Source organism: Coccinella septempunctata, chromosome 1 (genome assembly GCF_907165205.1).
Source record: "Coccinella septempunctata chromosome 1, icCocSept1.1, whole genome shotgun sequence".
Classification (NCBI taxonomy): Eukaryota; Metazoa; Arthropoda; class Insecta; order Coleoptera; family Coccinellidae; genus Coccinella; species Coccinella septempunctata.
This window is the reverse complement of record NC_058189.1, coordinates 9,465,019-9,489,867: the sequence shown is the minus strand read 5'-3', so window position 1 is coordinate 9,489,867 and position 24,849 is coordinate 9,465,019. Positions and strand designations below refer to the sequence as shown.

Here is a 24,849-nt window from a genome sequence, read left to right as displayed (position 1 = left end):
GAAAATTCTCCTATTCATACTCGTGAAAATCTAGCTGCTGCATAACGCTATACTGCAACTGCAACATGTGTTGCATATTAGGGGAGGCTATTCGCCATTTGGTTCCGCTGACATCGTTATTCAAAAAGGGTAAGATCACAGTTCTCATAAAATAGAAAGGTGAGCCGACTGATCGGAAATATATAAAAAGAATTACCTAAGGTCACAAGTACCAAAAAAATATTTTGCTTTACCCCATTGGGTATTTCTAAATTGATGCGAAAAATTTTAAGGGGTAAAATTTGTTAGACAAAAGTAGAGGGGTTTTTCATATGATTTTTTTTGTTCAAAACAGCTTTCCCTACAGCCTTTGATTGTTTCCTTGATACCAACAAAAATAAAATGGTATTTAGAAACTTCGATTAGGTACAAATGCGTTAAAAAGTCAAGCAGGCTGCTTCATAATGACAAATGACATTTTGTTTTATTTTTCCAGTTTTCCAAATATCACAATAAGAAATTGAACAATAATAATTGTAATAAATGATGATAAATAAACTAATTATTATGATTTTCAATAAAGTCGATTATTTTGCCCTGACCTCAAAGGGCTGCAACATGGAGGGCTTGGTTTGATCAAAAAGTTATATGACAGACCCCCCTTGGTTTTGCCTAAAAAATAACCCTTTAAAATTATCTCCCCAATTTAGAAACATCCTGTATATTAGGTACGAAAAATAATTTTTGATCATTATATATAAAGAATATTAAAATGAGTGTCGTAACAAAAATTAATTCCACAAAATTGTCGTATCTCTGCTACTCTGCTCATAATATAGGGTGTCCCACTAGTGCCGCAGCGGACGACATAGCTGTAGAGGTCATAGTTTGGCAAAATTTTTCGATGCAAACTTAAATTACTCCAAGAATATAGCACAGTCAAAAGGAATGGAGGTTGACTTCAAATTTTCAAATGGGACACACTATATTCAGTAGCGTTTTTCAATGCTCTGGAACTTCCTACGCATGCTTTTGTATAAGTACATATTTTTCTTCAATAGTTTTTGAAATATTTGTTATTTTTTTTTGTGGGACACCCGATATATTAAAAAATATTTTTAGGTTGTGCTATTCATGGAGTAATTCAAGTTTGCATGAAAAAATTTTGCTTAACTTTGACGGTTACTCTTATATCGTCCGCTGCGGCACTAGTGGGACAGCCTGTATATTGTTGACAGACTTGAAGGATTGCATTAGGCAAACAACCAAACGAGCAATTGTAATAAGGGTTGCCTATGCTAACACTTATAATTTGAAAGATCTCTTATTTTACTGATAAGTATCGATAAAACCGAATCCATATAATTCACCTATTATACTCATCTCTAAAAGTATAAGTCAATGCCGTTCATTTATAGCCACCATGTGAAATTCGAATTCCCACTTGAAAGATCAGCTGATATTTGTTTATATGTACTGGTGAATTCTGAGGGCGAGATATGAATCTGTTTTCGTTAATTCAAACCACCTGTATTTTCATTTGAAAGTGAGGTTAATCTTCTTTAATAGACAAAAATAAATTGAGTGAATATTCTCTGAATAATTAAAATAATCTCAGATTCTCAAATGAAGCATTTGCTTGTAGAATATGTAGAAAGTTTCAGCGCTGCGCGTTAGTGGAGGGGAAATCAACATGGATACGGAACGAAGATTGTCGAACGCACTTCAGTAATCAGTTGCTCGTCGGGCTATGTTGTTTGTTTATTAGTTTATTATTTTGTTTTTATTTTGAAGTTAAGGACTATCACATTTTATAAACAGACTCGATTATAGAACATATACAACTTTATATTCCATCGAATGAAATTCAACCGTTACAGTTTGTTGTTCAAAGTGCATGGTGAAGTGACCTAACCTTACTTTGACAAAGTAAGACTGGAGTTAAAAGTTGTGATAATCAGATCAACAAGGTTGTCAGAAATTCATGTGATAAAGACGTTCCGCTACAGGCTGGAGAATTTAGGTGTATTGAAATTAATTAAGTGAAAAACTGATTGAAATCGATTGTAGTTACGACCTACATTCAAAGTTGGAACTGTAAATACGCTCAAACTTTTATACAAATAAACGGTTAAATTGAAAAAGTGCAATTAATTTGAAGAAGTATGAGATTTTCTAGTGAATGTGTTTAATTGAAAATTGACTTACAAAATGCGCCCTCACAAAAAAACTAAGGAGAGCGGTTTTTTTGAAGGCTCTTCTGATTCAGATATTTTGAAGATGGGCAAGCCAAATTTACAAAGAACAAGGATATATACTGTCTCTGATGACGTTCGTGAGCCCACCGCAGGAGATCTCAGAAAACAAGTACAGGAATTAAAGCCTCCACCCCAAAGGCCAATGCTAAATGAGACGCCTGCCAAAAATACCCAAGCAAAAGGTATAGTTCCAAACATGAAACCTTGAATTGACTCAAGATCATTAATGGAGTATAATCCGTTTTGAATTCCATGAAATGACATTGGTTTCCACCATGTACAATTGAACCAAAGGAACTAGTCATATTCGAATTACATACATAATTCATTGCTGTTTTTAAACCAGCCAAACAAGCATACCCTGAGGCATTGCCACATATGTGAAAATTCAATTTGTAACTTGTAACATAATTCTTATGTTACACATTTCCTACCTTGTTTGAGGGAGGGCTCTGCTCAATAATTCTTCCCCCCTCCTTAAAACAGATAATTCTTTTCAATAATTCAATACCTTCACCTTCCAAAATTCCATAGTGTGGATAGCTACCTCTTCTTAAGGGATGCCAACAGATGTTCAAGCACCTCTCTTTCTTACAACTACCACTAGGCTCCTTTTAACTCCAAGGTCAAATTTTAAGGAAGGCTGCATTATATCCTAATTCAGATATTGTAGTAATAAATGTGTTAAAGAACAGGAATGAATCTTTATACCCTTTTGTTTTGAACACATTATTCTGAATACATTTCACTTAACTTCTACTACAAATTGATTGTAATGCAATCGAGAATGCAATATCTGAGGAAATTATGGAAAAGCTCTATTCTGATAAAAATAATGACAGTATTGAGGAATTATTGATAAAGACTCTGTTGTACTGATATGAAAAGGACAACATATTAAGAATTGTTTGACACATGTGAAAGTCATACATTTTCAAACAAATCCTAGTACCTAAGCTTTCACCCACTACTTTTTGCATTTAAGGAGGTGATGAGGGAAAAATGCTACATCGATGCAAAAATAGGTCCATTTATTTCACATTATATACATTAGCTACACTTCTTCAGAAATTCTCAATTACCAGTAGAATTGTATTTTTATGTCAATGATAAAACCGAGGATAAAACAATTTCACTCTATCCCGAGCCCTATCAACCCTTATTTTCAATGCAAGATTTTTACTTTCTGCTCGACTTTCTGCAATATTGAATTTGAATATAAGGATCATTGGTCCAATTTATAATTTGTGTGCTTCAAAGAAAGCTTCGGTCTGTATGCATATCCGAAGGTTACAATATAATTTTCTCTCCAAGCATTGTTTGGAATTCACTACTTATCCCCAGACTGATTTTATTGTAAATTCGAAGTGAATATAGAATAGAACACATATTTGAGGGGTTGTAGAAATTTTACATTTTTACATATTTAACTCTTGTTGATTGTAATGAGTGCTTTTGCAGTGATGGACATAGATAGGGCTCTGTCGACATGAACCCCAGCCGATTAAGTTGTAGACTGCAGAATTATTGATAGAAAGGCTTAACCTTGGCTAAACACAGTCCCATCTGTGAAATATTTGTCGAATTGTTATTTTAGGTTTGATATCATTGATATTTATTTGAATTGAGGTTTTAAGCAGGCTGTTTGTCTTGGTTTTGAGTAATGTTCTCAAAACAATAATTTTTTATAGAAATGTTTGGAAAATATTGTGAGTAGTATGTTTCTCCACACCGAACTGCAGACCAATGTTCATGACTCAGTTCACTATTGTGTCTCTCAAAAATATTGACCATAGCTTCTTCAAACTGTTGAAATTGAGAAAAAGAAAATGAAATCCCTAGGGTGGTCTAACCTCTGGTCTCACACTTATTTGGTATATTTATTGAGGAATTAGTAAATGTGGGAGATTCATAGTCTCCATTACAAATATGACTCGAATGATGACTAGTTTTGTAGTTTTTTTATTGCAACCATTATCAAGTCTAAAAGACAAGATTGGATTCATGATCCATTTAAATCTCAACATACCAATGTTTCAATTTGAATTTAAGATGCCCTATGAATCTTGGGTCAATAATCTTTCTGTTCTTCTTGTGCAGCGATTACCCCTATAGTTTCTATTGAATATAATTGAAGGAGGCATATTATTTTGTACCGGATTAGCTTCTAACTTGACAGTCTTGACACCGAACAAGCTTATTTCCTTATATAACGGACTGTAACGACATGGTATAGCTCCTTCTTGCATCTACCATGTGCATAATTATTGATGCACTGGGGACCCCACTTTCCTTTACAGCAACCTTTGCAACTGAACCCAGCAATCGAAATTCTAGTTTTTGGAGTACTGGTAATGATAGGCTATTACGAGGGCTATAATATGTTTGTCCACCATAGATGACAGTTTAAGGGTTGGTCGAGGGGTTGGTTTTAGATACATCTCATGTTGCTCTCAGGACTCGGGTTAAAAACTCCCACTGATCATAAATCTCCTCGTAAATCTCTTTATGTAACTTGATTTGAGTGGAAACATGTTTGGAGAAAGATTAAGGAAATATTAAAACCTTTTGCTGTTAATATTGGACCCCAAAACGCGAGATAAGTAAAATTTATCTACTTTCCAAATAATAAAAAATTTCTCCATACTTAACGGATGATTTTCGCCCACTGCCTCGCGATGCTCTGTAATTTCGGTCATTCCTATATTATGAATGACATTGAGAAAGCTATATAATTTTTATGTTCAAAACTGAATAATGCTCTTACACGTGGACAGAACATCCAAGTTGAGTTCAAGGATTCACGTGGAATCAGTCGTTGCTGAAATGACTTTTGGGTTAATCGTATTTGTTGAAGTAAGCGGAAATTCTTCAGGGAATTCCTCAGATTGAAAATGTCGGAAATTGGGGACATCCGCACTGCGTCTTTGTGGGTCTCAGCTAAAATACCGCATAAAGGGTCGGTTGAGCTGTCTGTGAGTTTATGGAGAGGCGAGTGGAGAGGTCTTCGATGAGTTTGTTGGCACCGAGGTTGGTACAGCTTTGACGCCCAAAAAATCAATCCTAAAAATGTATGAATGTAGATTGATAATGAAAAGTTTGGCGAAGTATAAGGTGTCCGAGTTAAAGTGTCCCTATACGTTATTGTGGAAACTAAAGGAGCTTAAAGAAAAAGTTGAATACAAAACTTGTCTGTAATAGATTGAACTTTTATTTTTTATAACCTTCCTTAATACAGGGTGCTCCGTTTTTTCCCTGTTGGTATCAACTTTCTTATTTCAAATGGAACACCTTGTATATTACTGCATTTTTTAATTGCTTGTCAAATTTTGAGGTAACTTTGGTATGACAACCATGGTCCTATATAGCACCGATTCTGAGATATTCGACTTTTTCCTAAAATTTTGACAACTGAAGGTGCTCACTAAAATAGCTGATACTAGTTTTCTAATGAATGTATCAAAACCAAATTTTGCCCAGCTCCTGTCAACATCTTGGATTATATGTTACATCTCTATTTTTAGCAATCTGATATACAGGGTCTTCAAAAATTAAAGTTAAAAATTCAAATAGAAGTTCAATCAAAACTTGATTTTTCAAATGGCAACCTATATTTTTTTCTTGTGCATCATGTAGAGCAGGTTAAAGTGAGCAAAAAATGTATTTAAATTTTTCTGTAAAGTGAATAGTTTTAGAAATATGGAGGAAAAAGTGCATTTTCCCGTGAGAACCATAATTATTAATTAGTGTTGCTGCCGAGGTTGCTGCTATATACTTCGCTTTGATTTTTTGATAAATTTATTTAACTAGATTGACTAATGAAAGACAAAAAGTCTATTGTAATCATAATCAGTACTCGCTCCCAATAAAATTAAATTATTTCAATTTTAAAGGGAGACTCAACTAACAGATACATTTTTCTCGAAACAATCAAGTAGTTTACTGGCAACACAAAAGAAAACCCAAAAATACACAATTAGATAAGTGCTATTTTCCATAGTTACCATATTCTTACGGGAAAATGCACTTTTTCGTCCATATTTCTGAAACTATTCACTTTACAGAAAAAGTTTAAATATATTTTTGCGCATTTTAAACTGCTCTACAAGATGAACAAGAAAAAATATAGGTTTCTATTTGAAAAAATTTAGCTTTGATTGAATTTCTTTTTTAATTTTAATTTTTGAAGACCCTGTACATCAGATTGCTAAAAATAGAAATGTAACGTATGATCCAATATGTTGACAAGAACTATGCAAAATTTGGTTTCGATACATACATCAGAAAACTAGTATCAGCTATTTTAGTGAGCACCTACAGCTGTCAAAATTTTAGGAAAAAGTCGAATATCTCAGGATCGGTGGTATATAGGACCATGGTTGTCATACCAAAGTTATCTTGAAATTTGACAAGGAATTGAAAAATGCAATAGTATACAGGGCGTTTCATTTAAAATGAGAAAGAAAAAACGGAGTACCCTGTATTAAGGTGGGTTATAAAAAATAAAAGTTCAATCGATTACAGACAAGTTTTGTATTCAACTTTTTCTTCTAGCTCCTTTAGTTTCCACAATAAGGTATAGGCACACTTTAACTCGGACACCCTGTACTTGAGAATCCTTCGTATAAAGGCGAGTACTCGGGCGAGTATGAAGGGCGTGATGAAGGGTGTCTCAAATTGAGAGGGTGTTTTTTAATTGGGTAAACTCGGGTAAAACGCACGATTTTCATTGACTTTCAAACACTTTTGATTTGTTATGGTTGTGTAATACTATAAATGCATAGAAATATGTAATTATGTGGGGTCATTTTGTTTGACCCGAGGTTATAGTTGTGTAATGCTATAAATGCATAGAAATATGTAATTATGTGAGGTCATATTGTTTGACCCGAGGTTATAGTTGTGTAATGCTATAAAAGCATAGAAATATGTAATTATGTGAGGTCATATTGTTTGACCCGAGGTTATAGTTGTGTAATGCTATAAATGCATAGAAATATGTAATTATGTGAGGTCATATTGTTTGACCCGAGGTTATAGTTGTGTAATGCTATAAATGCATAGAAATATGTAATTATGTGGGGTCATATTGTTTGACCCGAGGTTATAGTTGTGTAATGCTATAAATGCATAGAAATATGTAATTATGTGAGGTCATATTGTTTGACCCGAGGTTATAGTTGTGTAATGCTATAAAAGCATAGAAATATGTAATTATGTGAGGTCATATTGTTTGACCCGAGGTTATAGTTGTGTAATGCTATAAATGCATAGAAATATGTAATTATGTGAGGTCATATTGTTTGACCCGAGGTTATAGTTGTGTAATGCTATAAATGCATAGAAATATGTAATTATGTGGGGTCATATTGTTTGACCCGAGGTTATAGTTGTGTAATACTATAAATGCATAGAAATATGTAATTATGTGGGGTCATATTGTTTGACCCGAGGTTATAGTTGTGTAATACTACAAATGCATAGAAATATGTAATTATGTGGGGTCATATTGTTTGACCTTGGCCTAAATTTTTCTTTCTAGCATGGAACCGTGTGCGATTTACCAAATTTGGAATGTGGATAACGCGTAAAAAAGTGAAAGTTTATAAGATTTACATCCCCATTGTACAATGTGTTTGTTTTCTAAAAGATAATTTTATGGTGGAATGTCCGATTTGAAGTGATCATTGCCAGGAAAAAAGTATCTTGTATCCTTTTTATCCACTCAGAATGTCTCTCAATACCCCAAAGAAAACTCTTTCTCTCATAAATTGTTTTAAGTCATGGGCATTTTATCGTCACGTGAAAAGAGGTTTCAGAACATTCATAACGAAGATTTTCCTATCACCAAACGCCACTATGAACACAAGAGATCTACTCACAAAACAAATTTTAAAACGAATCTATGCAAGTCGTATAAGACAGCGAACGGTGTCGTAATGCTTCTGTGAATTGTTCATAGAGACCATGCATCCTTCAGAAACTTCATTTCGTAGAGTTAAGTGACATGTGATGGTTGTTTCTTCGTGTCATAGTTGTTATTTCTCTGTTCTTTACAGTCTACACTAGAAACGTAGAAAAAGAACCTGCTGTTTTCCATGCCGAAACCCTGACAACAATGGGAATCATATGGCGTTGTTTGAGAAATGGTAATGATACGATTGAAGGCTATTGTAACATCCAAGTAAGGTTGCGTGATCTCTGATACTGATGTAACCCTCTATCGTCTTCCTCGCATCCTATGCTCGCTCTTGACCCCCTTTTTCGGTGGGATTTTGCTGCAAAAACCGTCGCCTTACCTCTGCGTGTTATATATGAAATGAAAGTTGATATTGCTCTTTGGCCGTTTCATCTTCCCCGTCGCAAACTGCTCGAATTTTAACACGCGAAAATTTTAGCAGTGAAAGTGGCTGATCTGATCATAATTCTTCACTGATTTAAAGGCGTTTGATTATTATAAAATAATTTGTTTCATCACACTTGCCGGAAACATTGAAATCCCAAATGTTCCAGTGATAGAAGTTTCATAAAAAAAAAGACAGAATATGAATATACTTATATTGGTTACACACTGATCCACTAGATTTAAAGCGTGTTTTCCGATAGGAAAATTTGAAAAAAAATTCTACTAGATTCTCGAGCATTCCCAATTAATTCATGGAAAGTTATGTGAATATGAAGGAAAAATGAGTGGAAATAGAAGCAAATTAGAGAAATTTTGGGGAAGTTAGGGAAATTCTTTCAAGAAGAGGCAATACATAATTGTACAAATTTTAATCGGTGAGAGACCCTTCGGGTGCAGAACTATTCTTAGGCTAGTTTTTTAAGCAAAGTTTCCATGCTCATGCTGAAAAACTTCAGGCGAACTGTCAGTAATACATTTTTCCGATTTTGCACAGGCATAGCTTTTTTTCTGCAGAATTAATGATGAAATACATGAATGGAGGAATTTCGCCGCTCTAGCACAGTTTTTCCAACGAAAAATTTAATTTATATTTAAAAATATATGTATGTATTTATTTTTGTTGGAGATCCACGTACTCGTATAACATGATTACAACAATATATTCAGTGGGTTATCAATAAGTACGATATTTTCCGCGTTGATATGCTATGGCGCTTTGTATGTACAGTTGTCCCTCTCAAAATGAATACAGTTCTTTTTGAATAAAGTGCCGCCCACCCCATTAACCACTAATTTTCGTAATTTCAAGCTTCTTGTGAATCGTGAAAAATCATACATGGAAATCAATTTTTTGACAACAACAAAATAATCCGCGTTTTGTGCAACTTCCTGTTTATAACAATATTATAGTGTTAAACTAGTTTCGACCCTTGAAGTCTGAAATAGAAACTATGAATATTCTGCTTTGTTGATACCCTTGAATACGAATAATATCCCACCTTTAAAGTTAATGATTAAGGATCAATTCTTATCTGCCACTTGCTCAACGAGTTTTCAGAATGACATTTAGATGGTAGCAAATGTAATGGTTCAACGGCTTCTGAGGTTTCTCTTTATAATTTATTTTCATCATTGGCATTGGCTAAGAATATTGAAATTGACTTCATATGGGACTTGAGCCATGCTGGAAATCATATCGATATGGTTCCTGAGTTTCTCAAGTCATCAAAACCAGGAACTTCATTAGAGAGATCAATAACTAATTCTTGGTTGAAAATAGTGCACGTATTCCCTTCATACTTCCAAATGTCCTTGTCCCTTACATTCGAATTAAGGAAAGAGTTGGACCATAAGGGTTTACCATACTTCAGTATGGGAATCATATTTTGTGGAATATAGAACAGAATTGGAAATGAGTCGGGAAAGGAGTGGAATTTATAACTGCACTCTGTCTACGTATATGGGGGGAGGTACAATGTTTTAAAGAACTGGTAACCTTTGAATAGGTGAAGCTCTAATATTTCCAGTAATAATTTTCATAGAAAGATTTAGCTCTGCATCAATTTTTTGCACATGAGCACTATTAACCAAAACAATATTCAGCAGCCGAAAACACCAAGCCGTTCGAAGAGTAGCTGCAGCAGCACTCCATGAAGTGCCAGCTGGTTTATGCAGGATATCATTACCAATTTTCAACTTCAGACGCAAATTTTTTAAATGCGCTTTGAAATTCAGCGAGGAATCCAGCAACTCCTATGTATTTTGGATCGAGGTTATGTTCCAGAAAAGAATTACCGAAAACTACACTCAATTTTATATATTTTCGATGATTATTCAAATGGAAACATGAAATTTCGGTTTTATTTGGGTTAGGACTCAAAAGCCGCTCGAAAAAGTAATTCCTCAAAATTTGAGAATCTGTGGGAAGACTATTCTATACACATCTTAAATCCGAATGACCGAAAGCTAGGGCTCATCAGGGTATATGAATTTCTTAGAACAAGTAGTAAGGATATCACACATATATAAATAGGGAATACTCCTTCTGACGAAAATGATGTATTTTTATGAAATATCTTTGAAACGTCACATTTTGAAATGACCATTTCAACCGTTTTCCAAAAAAAAAATATTTTAAGCACTTAAAAATGAAAAATACAAATGGTTATTTAAAATTTAAAGCGTTTCATTTCAATTGCACAAGTTTGAATAGTTTCCGCGGAGCATTTGAAAAAAACATGAATGAAACTCGAAATGATTCTGTTTGAACTTGCATATGCAGTGATAACCCAAACTGAAGAGAATTCCCCATTGAAAAGAAGAGGTGCTAAAACTGATCCTTGTGGAAGACCGTTATTCAAAGTTTTGAAATTACCACTATTATCATCAACAAAAACACGAAACCTTCTCTCTGACAGCATGTTTTCTAGTAAGCGAACCATCTTTCCACACCTCAGATGTCTATTAAGTTTGAAAATCAAACCATCCTTCCATACTGTGTCATATGCTGCAGATAAATCCACAAATGCTTATTTCTATTAAAATATTCCAATGTTATCGACTTGAATGGGAATTATCGTGTTGTTTATTTTTTCCCGATCCTGGTCAGCATTTACCAACATAAACAGATGCTGCATTAGATAAATCTTATCAGTGCATTACACTTTCTGGAAAGACATATTTTTTTTCGAGAATGACGAGGATTTCATTGTTTGTTTTCTCCAAAAACATTTTTCGACAGTTATTTCTGAACTATTCATTTGAATTGAACTTAAATGACCGCAGCCATTGTTGATTTCAAAATGTTATTTTCACGACATTCCCTATAGATCGTTATACCCGTAGGTGATAAACTGTTATCAGTTGGTAACCAAAATTCAACGAACCGATAAAGTTGTCCTTTATCGATTGCATTGCCAGGGAGGGTAATCACATACTGCATTGTGCAGATAATGATGAATATGATAATACTCCTATCGTACGTACAACTATAAGATCATAAGCCATTGACTCATGGAAATTTCGATCAGTAAAGCCCTGTGAGTGGATGACGAATTATTTTTGTATGGTCATATTCCATATTCAAAATACCCTTTGAAAGTGTTACCTAGGGAAATCGCCTCTTTTTTCAAGAAAATCATTGGACTATTGCAGATCGGTATTGGTGTACCATACAGTCATTGGAGTAGTCTGATACCTTCCATGTGGAATGTTTAATAATCAAAAGGAGTCTAAATTTAGTCTATGGTTCATATTATGATTTAAGTATCGAGCTTTTTTCTGTGTTCATTTTCAACTGTTTTTATTAGGCATTTTTTATTTTTGTATTATATGTATGACTATCATAAATTGGCACTGTGTGATGCTATTCTTTGTGAAATAAGTCTGAATTTATCTATTCTGGAACCGAATGGTTCAGATAAGAAGAAAAGCATATTGTGGCATTTTTATTCACGCACATTTACATTGGTTCGATCATTTTCTTAATGCCTGTTTTTTTATTTCAGTCAACCTCAGCGGTACTGGAAAAGTGGATATGTCTCACTTTGAGATGCTCAAAGTCTTGGGAACTGGTGGTAAGTACCAACGAAATTTCATTTATAATTTTTTTTCTTGTTTGATTACGAGGGTTGATGGATTGAAAATAGGTGAACTCAGCTATCTATCTCGATTTAGTCGCCCCTGTGTGGTGCGATTCTATCCAATTGAAAGGCAGCCATGCAACGTAGCAAAAAGATAATGTGTGCCATGGCCCTCACGATGATGTGACATCAAGAGTAATCAATCGCTCTTATGGTTCTGCAGCTGGAAAGATCCATCACTCGTATATCTCGGCTTTAATCGTTTCGACGGCTATTCCACCCACCAATGGTGGTGTGGGACAGTTCATGAACCTTCTGAAGAGTGAGCTGTCTATATGAGGAACTAATCTAATCTTCACTCTTCAGGCGTTATGACCATAATAGGGAAAAGGAGATCAATTTATCATCAGAACGGTTTGGAGTTTAAAAAGTATGTTTGATGAGCGTTTAATCAAACTTTGATGATAAAATACTTCTCCATGTATCACGGGTAAAAAATAGCTTATTTGGAATTAAGCAAAATGAGAAGAATTTTTGAAATCTTGATATTTCATATTCTTACAGAGCAAGCGATCATCTTGCCTGCAAGCCACTGATTGAAATAAAGCTAATCAAAATATCGATCAATCAGAATTTTATTGCAAGGTCTCGAGTGATTTAGGGAATTCCCCAATATTTTCGAATAAATTCAAGGTCATTCTCAATCAGTTTCTTTTAATATCACAAGTTTCCATACGTTATTCAACTATGATTAATTTTTATCACTTGGATACAAAATATGCATACATGTTTTGATAAGTCACGTTTCCAGGTAGTCTACGATTAGGAGTTGATATGATTCGATTCATTTCTATTATGAAGGGTTGCAATGAATACCGCTGTTCTTGCATTCCACATAATTTCATAGAAATCACTTTAGCTTCTCATTCGTCGCTTTCGATTTGGCAAAGTGAAGTAATCCTTGATCATTACTGCTTTAGTCCCCCTTCTAGAGTCGCTAAAAATACTGTTTTTCACTTGTTGTAAACTGCTTTGTGTATTTCTATGCCAAATTAGTTTTTCTCATGTATAGCTTATTTTATAGAGGGAAGTGATGCCAGCAGATTCTCACGCAGCATCAAAGCTGTGCGTTTTCATATTTAAGTTTTCATCCATCATTATTCCTAGATATTTGACTTTATTTTGCCATTTTATTTCTTCGTTATTAATTTTTATCTTCATCTTTGGATTGTTTCTTGTCTTTATATTGGAACATTATGCTTTGACTTTTGCTTTCATTTATTTTCATTTTCCATTTCCGGTACCATTTGGTCCGTTTTGTCAATGTGCAAGGACTACTGTATGGTAGAGCCTCTATAGTATTCACATTTTCTGCTGAAAACGGCAAAATTTTGGGAGTACTGAGCAAAAATAATTTTGAAAATTCCAAATGAAACTCCTGTTAAGTATCTGTAACACAGACAGGACGGCACGAGACACAACTCATCTAGGTGCTTTAGGTTAGGTTAGGAGTATCACTTCCTCTAGGAGATTCTGGTTAAATTTCCATATTTTGAGCTCAGGATTCAAATAAGTGGAAAATTCAAATAGTGATGTCACACCTTGTGTATGCCACACGGAATGAAACATGTTAGCTCGCATGTTAGTGACACAATTTTTCCTGTTCAGAAATTATTATTATTATATAGGATATAAGAGTTGAGGATAACCTATATAAGTAATATAATGAATTATTTCAGTGAGAAGAAATACACCCAACAATCATTAAAGAAAAACTCAATATAACAAAATATTTCTTTCATCACAACAGGGAAAAAGTCAGAAGCACATGTCTCAATAGACCACCAGCTCCCCATGAGTCCCATCTATTTTTGAAACTATGTATTTACTCTCGGGGCGTTGACTACATTGCTGGGTAACATATTACTTATGCGAAAGAACCTATTGTTCAGGAAATTCTCCCTGTTTCTGGTGAAAAACTCTCTACTGAGCTTCTAAATGTGCCCTCTCAGGTGAATTTAGAGTAAAGAGGCCAGACATATAGGGTGTCCGCGCCATGGGGCAGCGGTCGATTACTCTAATTTTATTAACTTTACAAAAAAGAGTTTGAAATAAAACTTTCCTCTTTTTAAGTAGAGCATCTCCTAAAATTTTTTAGAACTATACAAAGTATTTCGTTTCTTCTGCACAGCTATCAACTTTTATTTTAAATGGAACACCTTATATATTTTTACATTTTTGAATTCCTTGTTAAATTTGACTATAAGTTTGATGTCACAACTATGCCTGAATTATCAAGGGTCTTCCAGAAATTTGACGTTTTTTTACATTAAGGAGTATAGCTCCGTTCCTATTCTTTGTAAATGATTCTAATTTGGACTGTGTCTAGTTAATAAATGAAACACTAAAAATTTTCTTCGTAAATAACCATATTATTTACAGGGTTCGCGAAAATCTAGATCCATTATCAGAACAGAAATTCATCAAAATCTTAATTTTCTTAATTGGCAGCTCAGAATTTTTTTTCTGTTCACTATTTAAAACAACTAAAAGCGAACACAAAATGTTTAAATAATGAACAGAAAAAAAGAGGTTGCTATTTAAAAAAATGATGATCTTGATGAATTTCTGTTTTGATAATGGATATACGTTTTCGTGGACCCTGTATTTAATATGGTTATTTACAAAGAAAATTTTTAGTGTTTCATTTATTGACTAGACACAGTCCAAATTTCAATAAATTACATAGAATAGGGACGGAGCTATAGTCCTTTATGTAAGTACCTCAAACTGTCAACATATTAATAAAAAGTCCAATTTCTCGAAAACCGTCAGAATTCAGACATAGTTGTGTTATCAAACTAATATTCAAATTTAACAAGGAATTAAAAATGTGAAAATATATAGGGTGTTCCATGTAAAATAACGAAGTTGATAGCTGTACAGAAAAAAACGAAACACTTTGTATAGTTCTAAATAATTTTAGGAGAGAAGCTTTATTTGAAACTCTTTTTTTATAGTTGATAGAATTAGAGAAATCGACCGCTGTCCCATGGCGCCGACGCCCTGTATTAATTTTTTTTTCTGCATGCATTCCAAAAAGGGAATGTTTCTACTACGCTGCAGACTCATTTTGTTAAAATTTATTAACACTTACGAATATAAGGTAACATATTGATTTATGAAAAAAAATGTCAACGCAGAAGCTCCCTCGGTTTTTCTGGATATGCAATTCCCTTTTTTCTGCTCGAATGCAACCATACTTGGAATGCGAATCCACCCATCATATTTGGATGAGGCTCGATATTCTTTCTAGTAATTTAACTTAGCACACATTGTATTGGTGATTTCTTCGTTTTCCAACCGATATGGCTAAATAGTCCATATTCCAACGAACCGTCATCTTCAACCATCCTCTCGTGCGGAGCGTCACGTCTCACGTCCCCCAGAATCCGGCGATCGATGAGGCTAGACACATTCAACGTTCGCAGTTTCTTTTTTCCCCTTCGCGACCTTGCCGGTCATTGTGCGTTTGCTGCGTTTCTTGTACCTTGGGGCAGATCGTTCAAAGACCCGCAATTTCTCCGTGTTGATGACCACAACAACGCTTCCACGGGCCGTTTCGGTGTGGGTCCTAGACCTGGCGCTTTCGGGTGGGAAGTTCATTCACTTCGCTACCGCCTGAAAGCTGATGATCGTTGATCCCAAGATGCTGTCGTCGACCACAGCGAAATACAGGGTGTATTCGAAGGTGAAGCTTTTTTTTCAACAGGTAGAACTGGTCAAAATGAAGCGTTTCACCAATAATCACCTATACAAAACTTTCAAAATGACAAAGTTAAAAAAAAAAAAAATTGAAAATGATAACTGAAATCCTAATACGACTCTAAACCGTCTGTAAGCTGAATTATCGCAAAGCAGTGGGAAAAAACTGATCTCCTGATTCGACCATGTGGTTTCGTCTAGGATATTGGCTCGTTCGATAATTACCTGATAATGAAAATGGGAACTTAGAATTGCCGAATTGTCTTTTTCATCATTTTTTATTTATTTATTTATTTTTTTATTTACATATATGTACATATGACAGAAATATATGTACAGTGATCTATCTATTTGTAGTATTTCTTCAAAGTTTTCTTGAAACAATTTAAGGAACAATTGAAGATAACTAACATATGCACTTTCAAGAAACTGCCTCGATTTTCTACATTTTTTTTCACCCTAAATTGCACGATACAACAATTATGGTTCTGTCAAAAGTGACCTGATGCATCTAATCCGATGAACTTGATACTGAACCATCCATTGTCCAGCCATATGTTTATGTTTTGTTTCGTTTTTGCGATGCCAGAGTCACCTTCCATAGTCCCGTACTTTAAATTCAATGAAATTTTGTCGAACTTCTAGGGGTTGTATCTCAGCCATCTTGGATATTTTATATAGACAATTTTTGGTTAAACGACTTATTTTGATGAGTTCTACCTTCTGTCAAAGAAAACCTTTGAAGACACTCTGTATACAGAGTGAGTGGAAAATGACTCAGAAAATTCATATCTTCGGTATTTCCTATGTTGTTGAAACATGTCAATGTTTATTTTAAATTACGACAATTTTCATGTGTAATTGAGGAGTTTGTAATGGTCTTTTAAATAGCAATCATCACTTTTGTGCCAGAAATGGGTAGGCCTTTTGTGCTGATGATTTGGTCGTTGATTTCCCATCAACTCTTATTTTTTCGACAGGATATAGTTTAAAATATTGAATTCGAATTTTCAGTTTTTTATTGATTTTGAAATAATGATATTCAATTAGTGTCCTGAACTCCTTTTCAGGGTGCGTATGTTCACATTAGAAATTCGTAAAAAATAGTGAATTTGTTTGCAGGGTTGTTGTGTACAGGGTGTTCTAAATTCGTTGTCAACTGAGGGTATCTCGAGAACTATAGCAGCTAAAAGAAAACGGATGACACATTTTCCAGCTTTTTTTCAGATAAACAAAGAATGGTGAAAACCGTAGCCTACTACGATTCTTCGTTTTTGAGTTATTAGAAAAAATGAGTTTTTGACAATTTCGAAAAGTTCTCGAAACTTTTTGTCTTTGACGTTACAGATCTGAAACTTGAACCTTTTTAGACACTTTTATACGTTTAATCCACTAACAAAAAATTTTGTTCCAATTAAAAATAACAAATTCAATAAAAGTTTGCATTTAAAAAAAAAACGAAAGTTCGCCTAATGATTCTAAATGAAAAAATATTTTGAGCTCGGCAGTAGATTCTACGTTCAAGCTTCAGATCTGCAACTTCAAAGACGAAAAAGTTATGAGAACTTTTCGAAGTCGTCAAAATCTCATTTTTTGCTAATAACTCAAAAACGAAGAATCATAGGAGGCTACGGTTTCCACCATTCTTTGTTTATCTAATAAAAAGCTGGAAAATGTTCTTTGTTGAAAATGTGTCATTCGTTTTCTTCTAGCTGCTATAGTTCTCGAGATCCCCTTAGTAGACAACGAATTTTGCCCACCCTGTATAGGGTGGCAAGTGGCAAATTTTTTCAACCCAACGAGATAGAGGAAAATGCATGGCATATTACGGTCGCCTTTTTTCAAGAAACTAATAATGCCATCAACTGCATTCCTCTATCTTCTTTTGTTTTCGAGTTATAGGCCAAAATTGAAATTTCAACTTTGGTCATTATCTCCGTTTCTGTTTAAGCTAGGATGTTGAAATGAAAACATTTTTTTGATAGCAATCCAGTGGCGTACTATGATTTTTTCCAACAGTTATAGTTGCTGAGCCTAACATAAAGTGTGTTTTTTCTTATGGAAACAGTAGTTTAAAATGACTTGGAAAGAGTGAGGCGACATATATATTTCTGAAACGGTGAAAAAAAATGGCGATTCTTTCTGTGTCATTTTAAACTACTGTTTTTATAAGAAAAAACACAACTTTATGTTATAGCTCAGCGAATAAACCTGTAGGAAAAAATCATAGTACACCACTGGATTGCCATCAAAAAAGTGTTTCCATAATGTTTTCATTTCAACATCCTAGCACAAAGAGAAACGGAGAAAATGACCAAAGTTGAAATCGCCCAAATTTAAATTTTGGCCTATAACTCGAAAACAAAAGATACATTAATGCAGTTGATGGCATTATTAGTTTCTCGAAAAAAGACGACAATGAATGGTACATTCATTTTTCTCTTTCTTGTTGGATTAAAAAGTTGTAGTTCAGGTATCACCAATTTTGCCCATCCTGTACAGTCAACATGTCGCTATTCCAGAAATGTTGTCTTAATATATTTTTCAGTTTTGACGAAGTTTGAATACTCTGAATCGTTGTGTCGAAAGCATTCCTTGCTTTAGGTCGACCTTGACTTGAATTCGGATTTACGATATAGGTAAGAAGCTCTTCCAGCTGTTCTGATTTTTGTTACTGTACTCTAGTTTCCCATCAACTGAAGACTCATATATGGACCGAAAAGATTTATATTCTTGAGAAAAAAAAAACAATATTGAATTGGTTGCTATGCCGAACATGAGACCTGATAAAACCAAATCGTTCGAACCAAACTAGCTGCGATATACACAGTTAAAAGACCGTAAACAGTCAGTCGTTCAGTGGTTATCGCTGCCGAATTTCCGATTATTTCTGAGCCACAGGTAAAGGGGGGTCATCGACACCTCAAATCTACCGAACTGTATTACAAATTTCTGTTGTTTCTCGAATATAGAGGTACATTCCGTGCGTGCTCAAAAAGACACGTTATCAAGAGGATATGGTCGTGACATTCATCACGTAGGAGATTTCCCTAAGATACGCTGAATATTTCAACAGTAGGTTCTTGAATCAAAAGAAACACTTAATTCCTATAGTTACCATTTTGTCCGATTCGGCCCTGATAATAAGATATAGCCATTTTAAGTTTTCATAATGAGCTATGCCACCCCATGAAAAACAAAATTACCTTCAGAGTAACTAGTAAAATCTGTGACATTACACATCTGTGGATATTTTTAACAGAGTTGTATTCAGCCAAAGTACCCAATTTTTCAAATTTCACAGATATTTTTTAATTTTTGAACATGAAATTACTCGGCGCATTATATGAAAAAATATGGAGAATACTTTAATTGTACAAAACGTTCATATATTCATTAGAGAGCGTCCAACCGAGCGTCCAACTTACATTCAAGAGTTGGGTTCTTTGAATTTTTGTTATTATTATGGTACGTGATGGTCATAATGAAAAAATTGGAAGACGTGGGTGATATCTTATGTTCGAAAAAGATTCATCAAATAAATGTAAAACTAGATTCCGAAATTAATTTCATTCGATAAAACCGTTTGTTAGAAAGAACTAAAAATGACATATTTTTATGGTTTTTCAACAGCTTGTATCTTTTAAACCGAGCCGATTCGGAAAAAATAGCAAAGGAAAAGAGTGTTTCTTTTGCCCTCAAGAATATACTGTTAAAATATTTTTACAAGTCAAAGATTCGGCTTGTATATAGTGTGACCCAGGTGTGCGTACATAGTCCATAACTTTGTTTCTATCCGAGCTACCGTCTTTATTTTTTTTTCAAACAGTAGGCAATGGGAATATCTTAAAAATATTTTCATATGTACTTAAAGGTGTCCTAAAATAAAATACACATTTTTATTTTCAAATGGCAACCACTAATTGTCGACATGTTTTCTATGGACATAACGCACTTCGGTTTCGTAGACTTATCCGTTTTAGACCCGTTTGCACCAAACGCACTTAGTGCTAAGTGCCTTAAGTTTAAGCGCTCCTGTAATGACTACTTAGGTATTTAAGGGCGGGATTCTAACCTAAAACAAAATTTGTTGAACTGGCTGCAGCACTTCGCATTTTTGATGGATTTGAAAATTGAATGAATTCATTACTAAATACCAAGTCTTTTCTTTTGCCTTTTTTGTAATGCCATCAGTCTTTTTTAATTTTCAATTTGGTGTCACAAATCATACTATAGTTAGCAACAAACTCTTTTCTTCTGTTGAGAAGTTGAGTGCCCTTCGTAAATTAACACCACTTGCTTGGCAATCATTCACCGTATTCGTACTAACAAGGGCAATAAGGACATTTTCTTCACGTTCTTCTTCAACATTAGTAAAACAAATTCACACAAGACCTTACAAAGAAAGTGTTGTACTCATATAAACTTAGGTACCTTTTATTTGACAATCATTATCATTATCAATATTAATGCTAATTCAACAACAAAAAGTTTTTACTCTTTGATAATAATATCCTTGACACTGACTGACAGGACAATAAAGTAAGGTTAATGAAATGACAACTATCATCGGCAACCGGCCAACCAATTAAATGGCTTTATTGAACTAGGATGAAGTTGCACCAAAATAAAAAACTGAAATATCACTAGATATAAAAACTTAAGGGCCCCTTACTTAAGATTCTGTTAAGCCACAGTCGTGCAACTGGGAATAAAATTAAGCGTCCCTTATCTTTAAACTGCACTTAGTTAAGTACTCGTTTTAAGGGTGCAAACGGCCTTAGTGTTTGACTTATGCAAATTTATATGTCAAAATAGACCCACAGAAAAATTTGTAGATGTATTCAGAACCAATCAACGAACTCGACTATTTTTTTTTCAGTTTCAGCGCATTTTCTGATATGAGGGCGAATTTCAAGCTCTGTCGCTGTTGAATGTTGAAAATTTTCAACTTTTTGCGACATTACAGTTACTTCAAATCCTTAGCAAATGAAGATTTCTGAGGTCTGAGGTCAAAATAAGTAATTTGAATATGCCTTTATGCATGTCTATGAATTGAGCTAAACTGGCACAATTTTTACGTTTTGACTGGTATAATTTGCACGTTGGAAAACAATTTTTTGTCTATTTCCGATAACCGAATATATGAATTATCTTATGTTCAATGTTCAATGAAAATTTCAATTAAAAACAAGGTGAAAGCTAAGAATTACAACACGTATAATATGTATATGATAATTGAAATCTTCATTGAAGGTAATCATTTACGCCTTTCATGAATAATGTAATTGTTTTCGCTGAACATTATTAGGGATTTCTCGTTGTTTTGAATTAACTAAACTTGTTTTTTTAGTTTTAAGTATTGAATGGTGAATTCGATGAATATTTAATACGAAATTCGATGAATTTATAGAATGCGACTGAGTTATTTCTGTATGGAGCGAAGGAGAAAGATTACTCGATCATCTTTATATTCTGAAGCTGGCCATTGACGGTGCATGGTATAAACATTGAGGACATATTGGGGGTTTTTCAGGGCAATCATCACCGTACTGAAACAAGCTTGTTCGATTACATCCTAAAAAAAAAAATTCAAACTCATAATCAGACAATAAAAAATATGACACCCCCTCCTGCCAGATATCCTTTTTAAGATAGATTTTTCTCAAATACTCTGATGGTAGAACCATGAAGAAGATTAATTCCTTATTTTATGTGTTTCAGCTTACGGCAAAGTATTCCTTGTAAGGAAAAAGGGAGGCGCCGACCACGGCCGCCTCTATGCTATGAAGGTGCTGAAGAAAGCAACAATTGTACAGAAGAAGAAAACAGCAGAACACACCATGACAGAACGTCAGGTGTTGGAAGCCGTCCGGGATAATCCCTTCCTTGTTACCCTCCATTACGCTTTCCAGACTGATGCTAAGCTTCATCTGATCATCGGTGAGTAGGATGAAATATTTAAATGTGTTTTTCCGTAGTTTGCACGGAAAGGGCTGAATGACCTCAAGAAACCGTTAAGTTGCGAGAAATGAAGTCGCTATTTCCACAATTTGATCTTTCCACAAGGTAGTTGGGTTTTTTCAACTGGCAACTTTACTTTTTCTGCCAAAAATGGTTAGACCTTTTGCTGCTGAGGACGATTTGGTTATTCATGGGTTTTTCACCAAACCTTTTTTTCTCGCTTTTTCATTGTAGGGATGAAATGGTTTGATTAATTGAATTCGTATTTTTCAACAGTAAGTAGATGCTTGAGGTCAAAAGAAACACTTTTTTCGTTTTCCATTTTTTCCGTATCGGCTCGGTTTAAAAGATACAGGCTGTTGAAAAACCATAAACATTTTTGCCGTTCACTACCTAACCAAATCGATTTCAACATCACATGGAGAGCTTCCCAAGATGAATAATGTAAGAGAGACTGTCTAACCACCTTCAACCTTTCATTTATTAAATTTCAGCTGTATATGGCATTCAAACTGGACGGTTGCATTTGCACAACACTTTCAGGATATGAACTATTTTCATGCAATATCTTGAAAACTTCTTCGTTTCTGCATCTACATAACATATTAATTTCATTGAATGAAAAAAGAAAAATGAATATGAAATTTTTTGGTTTGAAATGCTTATTGAGGTAAAAAAAACAGGCCGTGAAAATACATAAAAAGTGTTATTTTAGGTTCTGTCCCACAAACGGTTTTATCGAATTAAATGAATTTCGTAATATAGTTTTTCATTTATTTGATGAATCTTTTTCGAGCACAAGATATCACCCACGTATTCCAATTTTTTCATTATGACCATTACGTACCATGAAAATACAGAAATTCAAAGAACTCAACTTTTGAAACCAAGTTGTACGCTATCTAATGCTTAGAACATAAATACATGGAATGGACATTGACGTGCTATGAATTTATTTGTTCTGGTACAAACATTCGATGCTTCTCTTGTCTAGCGCGACACTAAGGCAGTGGCGTAAAATAAATAAATTTATATAGCTTCTACCTTTTTGTACGGAAAATTGACGTGACAATGATGTCAGATTCAACTATCTCAATTGTGATTGGCGACGCTAAGCAACTATCTCACTCCAGTCTTTGGACAACAACAAATGTTTATTTTTCATTCCTTGTATATATGTTCCAAGATCTAAAGAATACGAGGATATATTGAAAAATTCTATACTATAGAACCAAACAAAATTTCAATGTCAAAATATTTTATTACTCAACATATTCTCTTCTTTTGGACACATATTTTATTACAGCGAACCTGCAACGTCTTTAGTCCTTTCAAAAAAAATATTTCTTCTTGCTCTGCAAACCAGGCCTCCACAACTCTTTTACCTTCTCGTTGGAAGAAAATTTACGACCTTTTAAACTTTTTTCAGTTGAGGAAAGAGATGATAATCGGATGGAGCCAAATCTGGTGAATAATGGTGGTGTTCTAGTAATTTAAACCCTAAATCACGAATTTTTTGCAGGTAACATGAGATTTGTGTGCAGGGTCGTTGTCCTGCAAAAACAAAACACCTTTGGATAGGTTTCCGCGTTTTTTCCCTTCAATTTTTTTCCTGTAGAATGTTCAGTAATGTCGAATAGTAATCTCCGGTTATTGTTCTACCCTAATCTAAAAAATCAATCATGATTACTTCCAAAAAACTGAAGCAAGAACTTTTCCAGCAGATTTTTGGACACGAAACTTCTTAGGTCTTGGAGAACCAGAGTATCACCATTTCATCGATTGTTGCTTTGTTTGTGATCGTAGAAATGTACCCAAGCCTCATCCATAATAACAATTCGGTTTAAGAAGTCTACATCGTTTTCAAATCGAGCACAAATCGAACGCGATGCTTCTACCCTTGCACGCTTTTGGTCAACATTCAAATCAAACATTTGGGGATCCATTTTGCAGCAATTTTTCTCATGTCCAAATTGACGTGAACTATATGATGAACGCGTTCGTATGAAATATTCAGTGCTTCAAATATCGGTTTCAACCCAATTCGACGGTTTGATAAAATCATGTCATGAACTCTGCATGGATATTTTCGGGGACTGACACAAAAACTGGCCTTCCCGATCGGTCATCATCTTCAATGGAAAATTCACCTCTTCTGAAGCTTGCAGTCCAATTTTTCACGGTCGCATACGAAGGACATTGATCACCAAGGGTATTAAGCATATCTTCGTTAATCTGCTTACCTCTTAACCCTTTTAAATACAGGTACTTGATGATGGCTCGATACTCCAATTTTTCGATTTTCACAATTTCGGTGGACATCTTCTTTCTTTCAATTTATTGCGTTACTCTGGTTTACTTTTTGGACCTCAAACTTCACACATAACTAATGAGTTCGTTGCTATGGTAACCCAATATTTTTTTTATATGCATGGAACTGGTCTAGGATAACTAGATATCAACACATCCTTGTTTTTGAACTTTTGTAAAATAGAAGTATTCTTCATATTTTCCGAGAAATTCGAAAAATTGGGTACCTTGACCAAATTCTACTCTTTTTGAAAGATCCACAGATGTGTATAGTGTCGCAGATTTAGCTGGTTATTCTGAAGGTTACTTTTCACCTCGCTTTTTACCCATTCTTCTTGTTTACATAATATTTTTCTATCTATATCTGCGATGTCCTCGAATTGTGGTCAATATGGGTGATGTTTACAAAAACAACTGCAAAGCTCGCACGCTTGTTACACTAGGACGAGTTTCCATGATCATTGTTGAATTCGATACGCCAATTGGCTCGCGAAGAGGAAATAACTATAACTTTGACAAATCGAATGCGTGTCAGGAGAAAGTTTACTTTTCAATTTTCCTCGGTCGCTTTATATCCTATCCGTTC

General features: G+C 34.4%; 1 protein-coding gene across 1 annotated transcript in view; it reads left to right on the top strand.

Annotated features, from left to right (window-relative positions):
- The window catches only part of LOC123312735 (ribosomal protein S6 kinase alpha-5-like), a 114,370-nt gene that overhangs the window by 28,158 nt on the left and 61,363 nt on the right, over positions 1-24,849 (top strand). The window contains exons 2-3 of the mRNA XM_044897199.1: positions 12,150-12,218; positions 21,714-21,932. Coding sequence (XP_044753134.1) covers positions 12,150-12,218; positions 21,714-21,932 — 288 coding nt within the window. The remainder of the gene's footprint in view (positions 1-12,149; positions 12,219-21,713; positions 21,933-24,849) is intronic.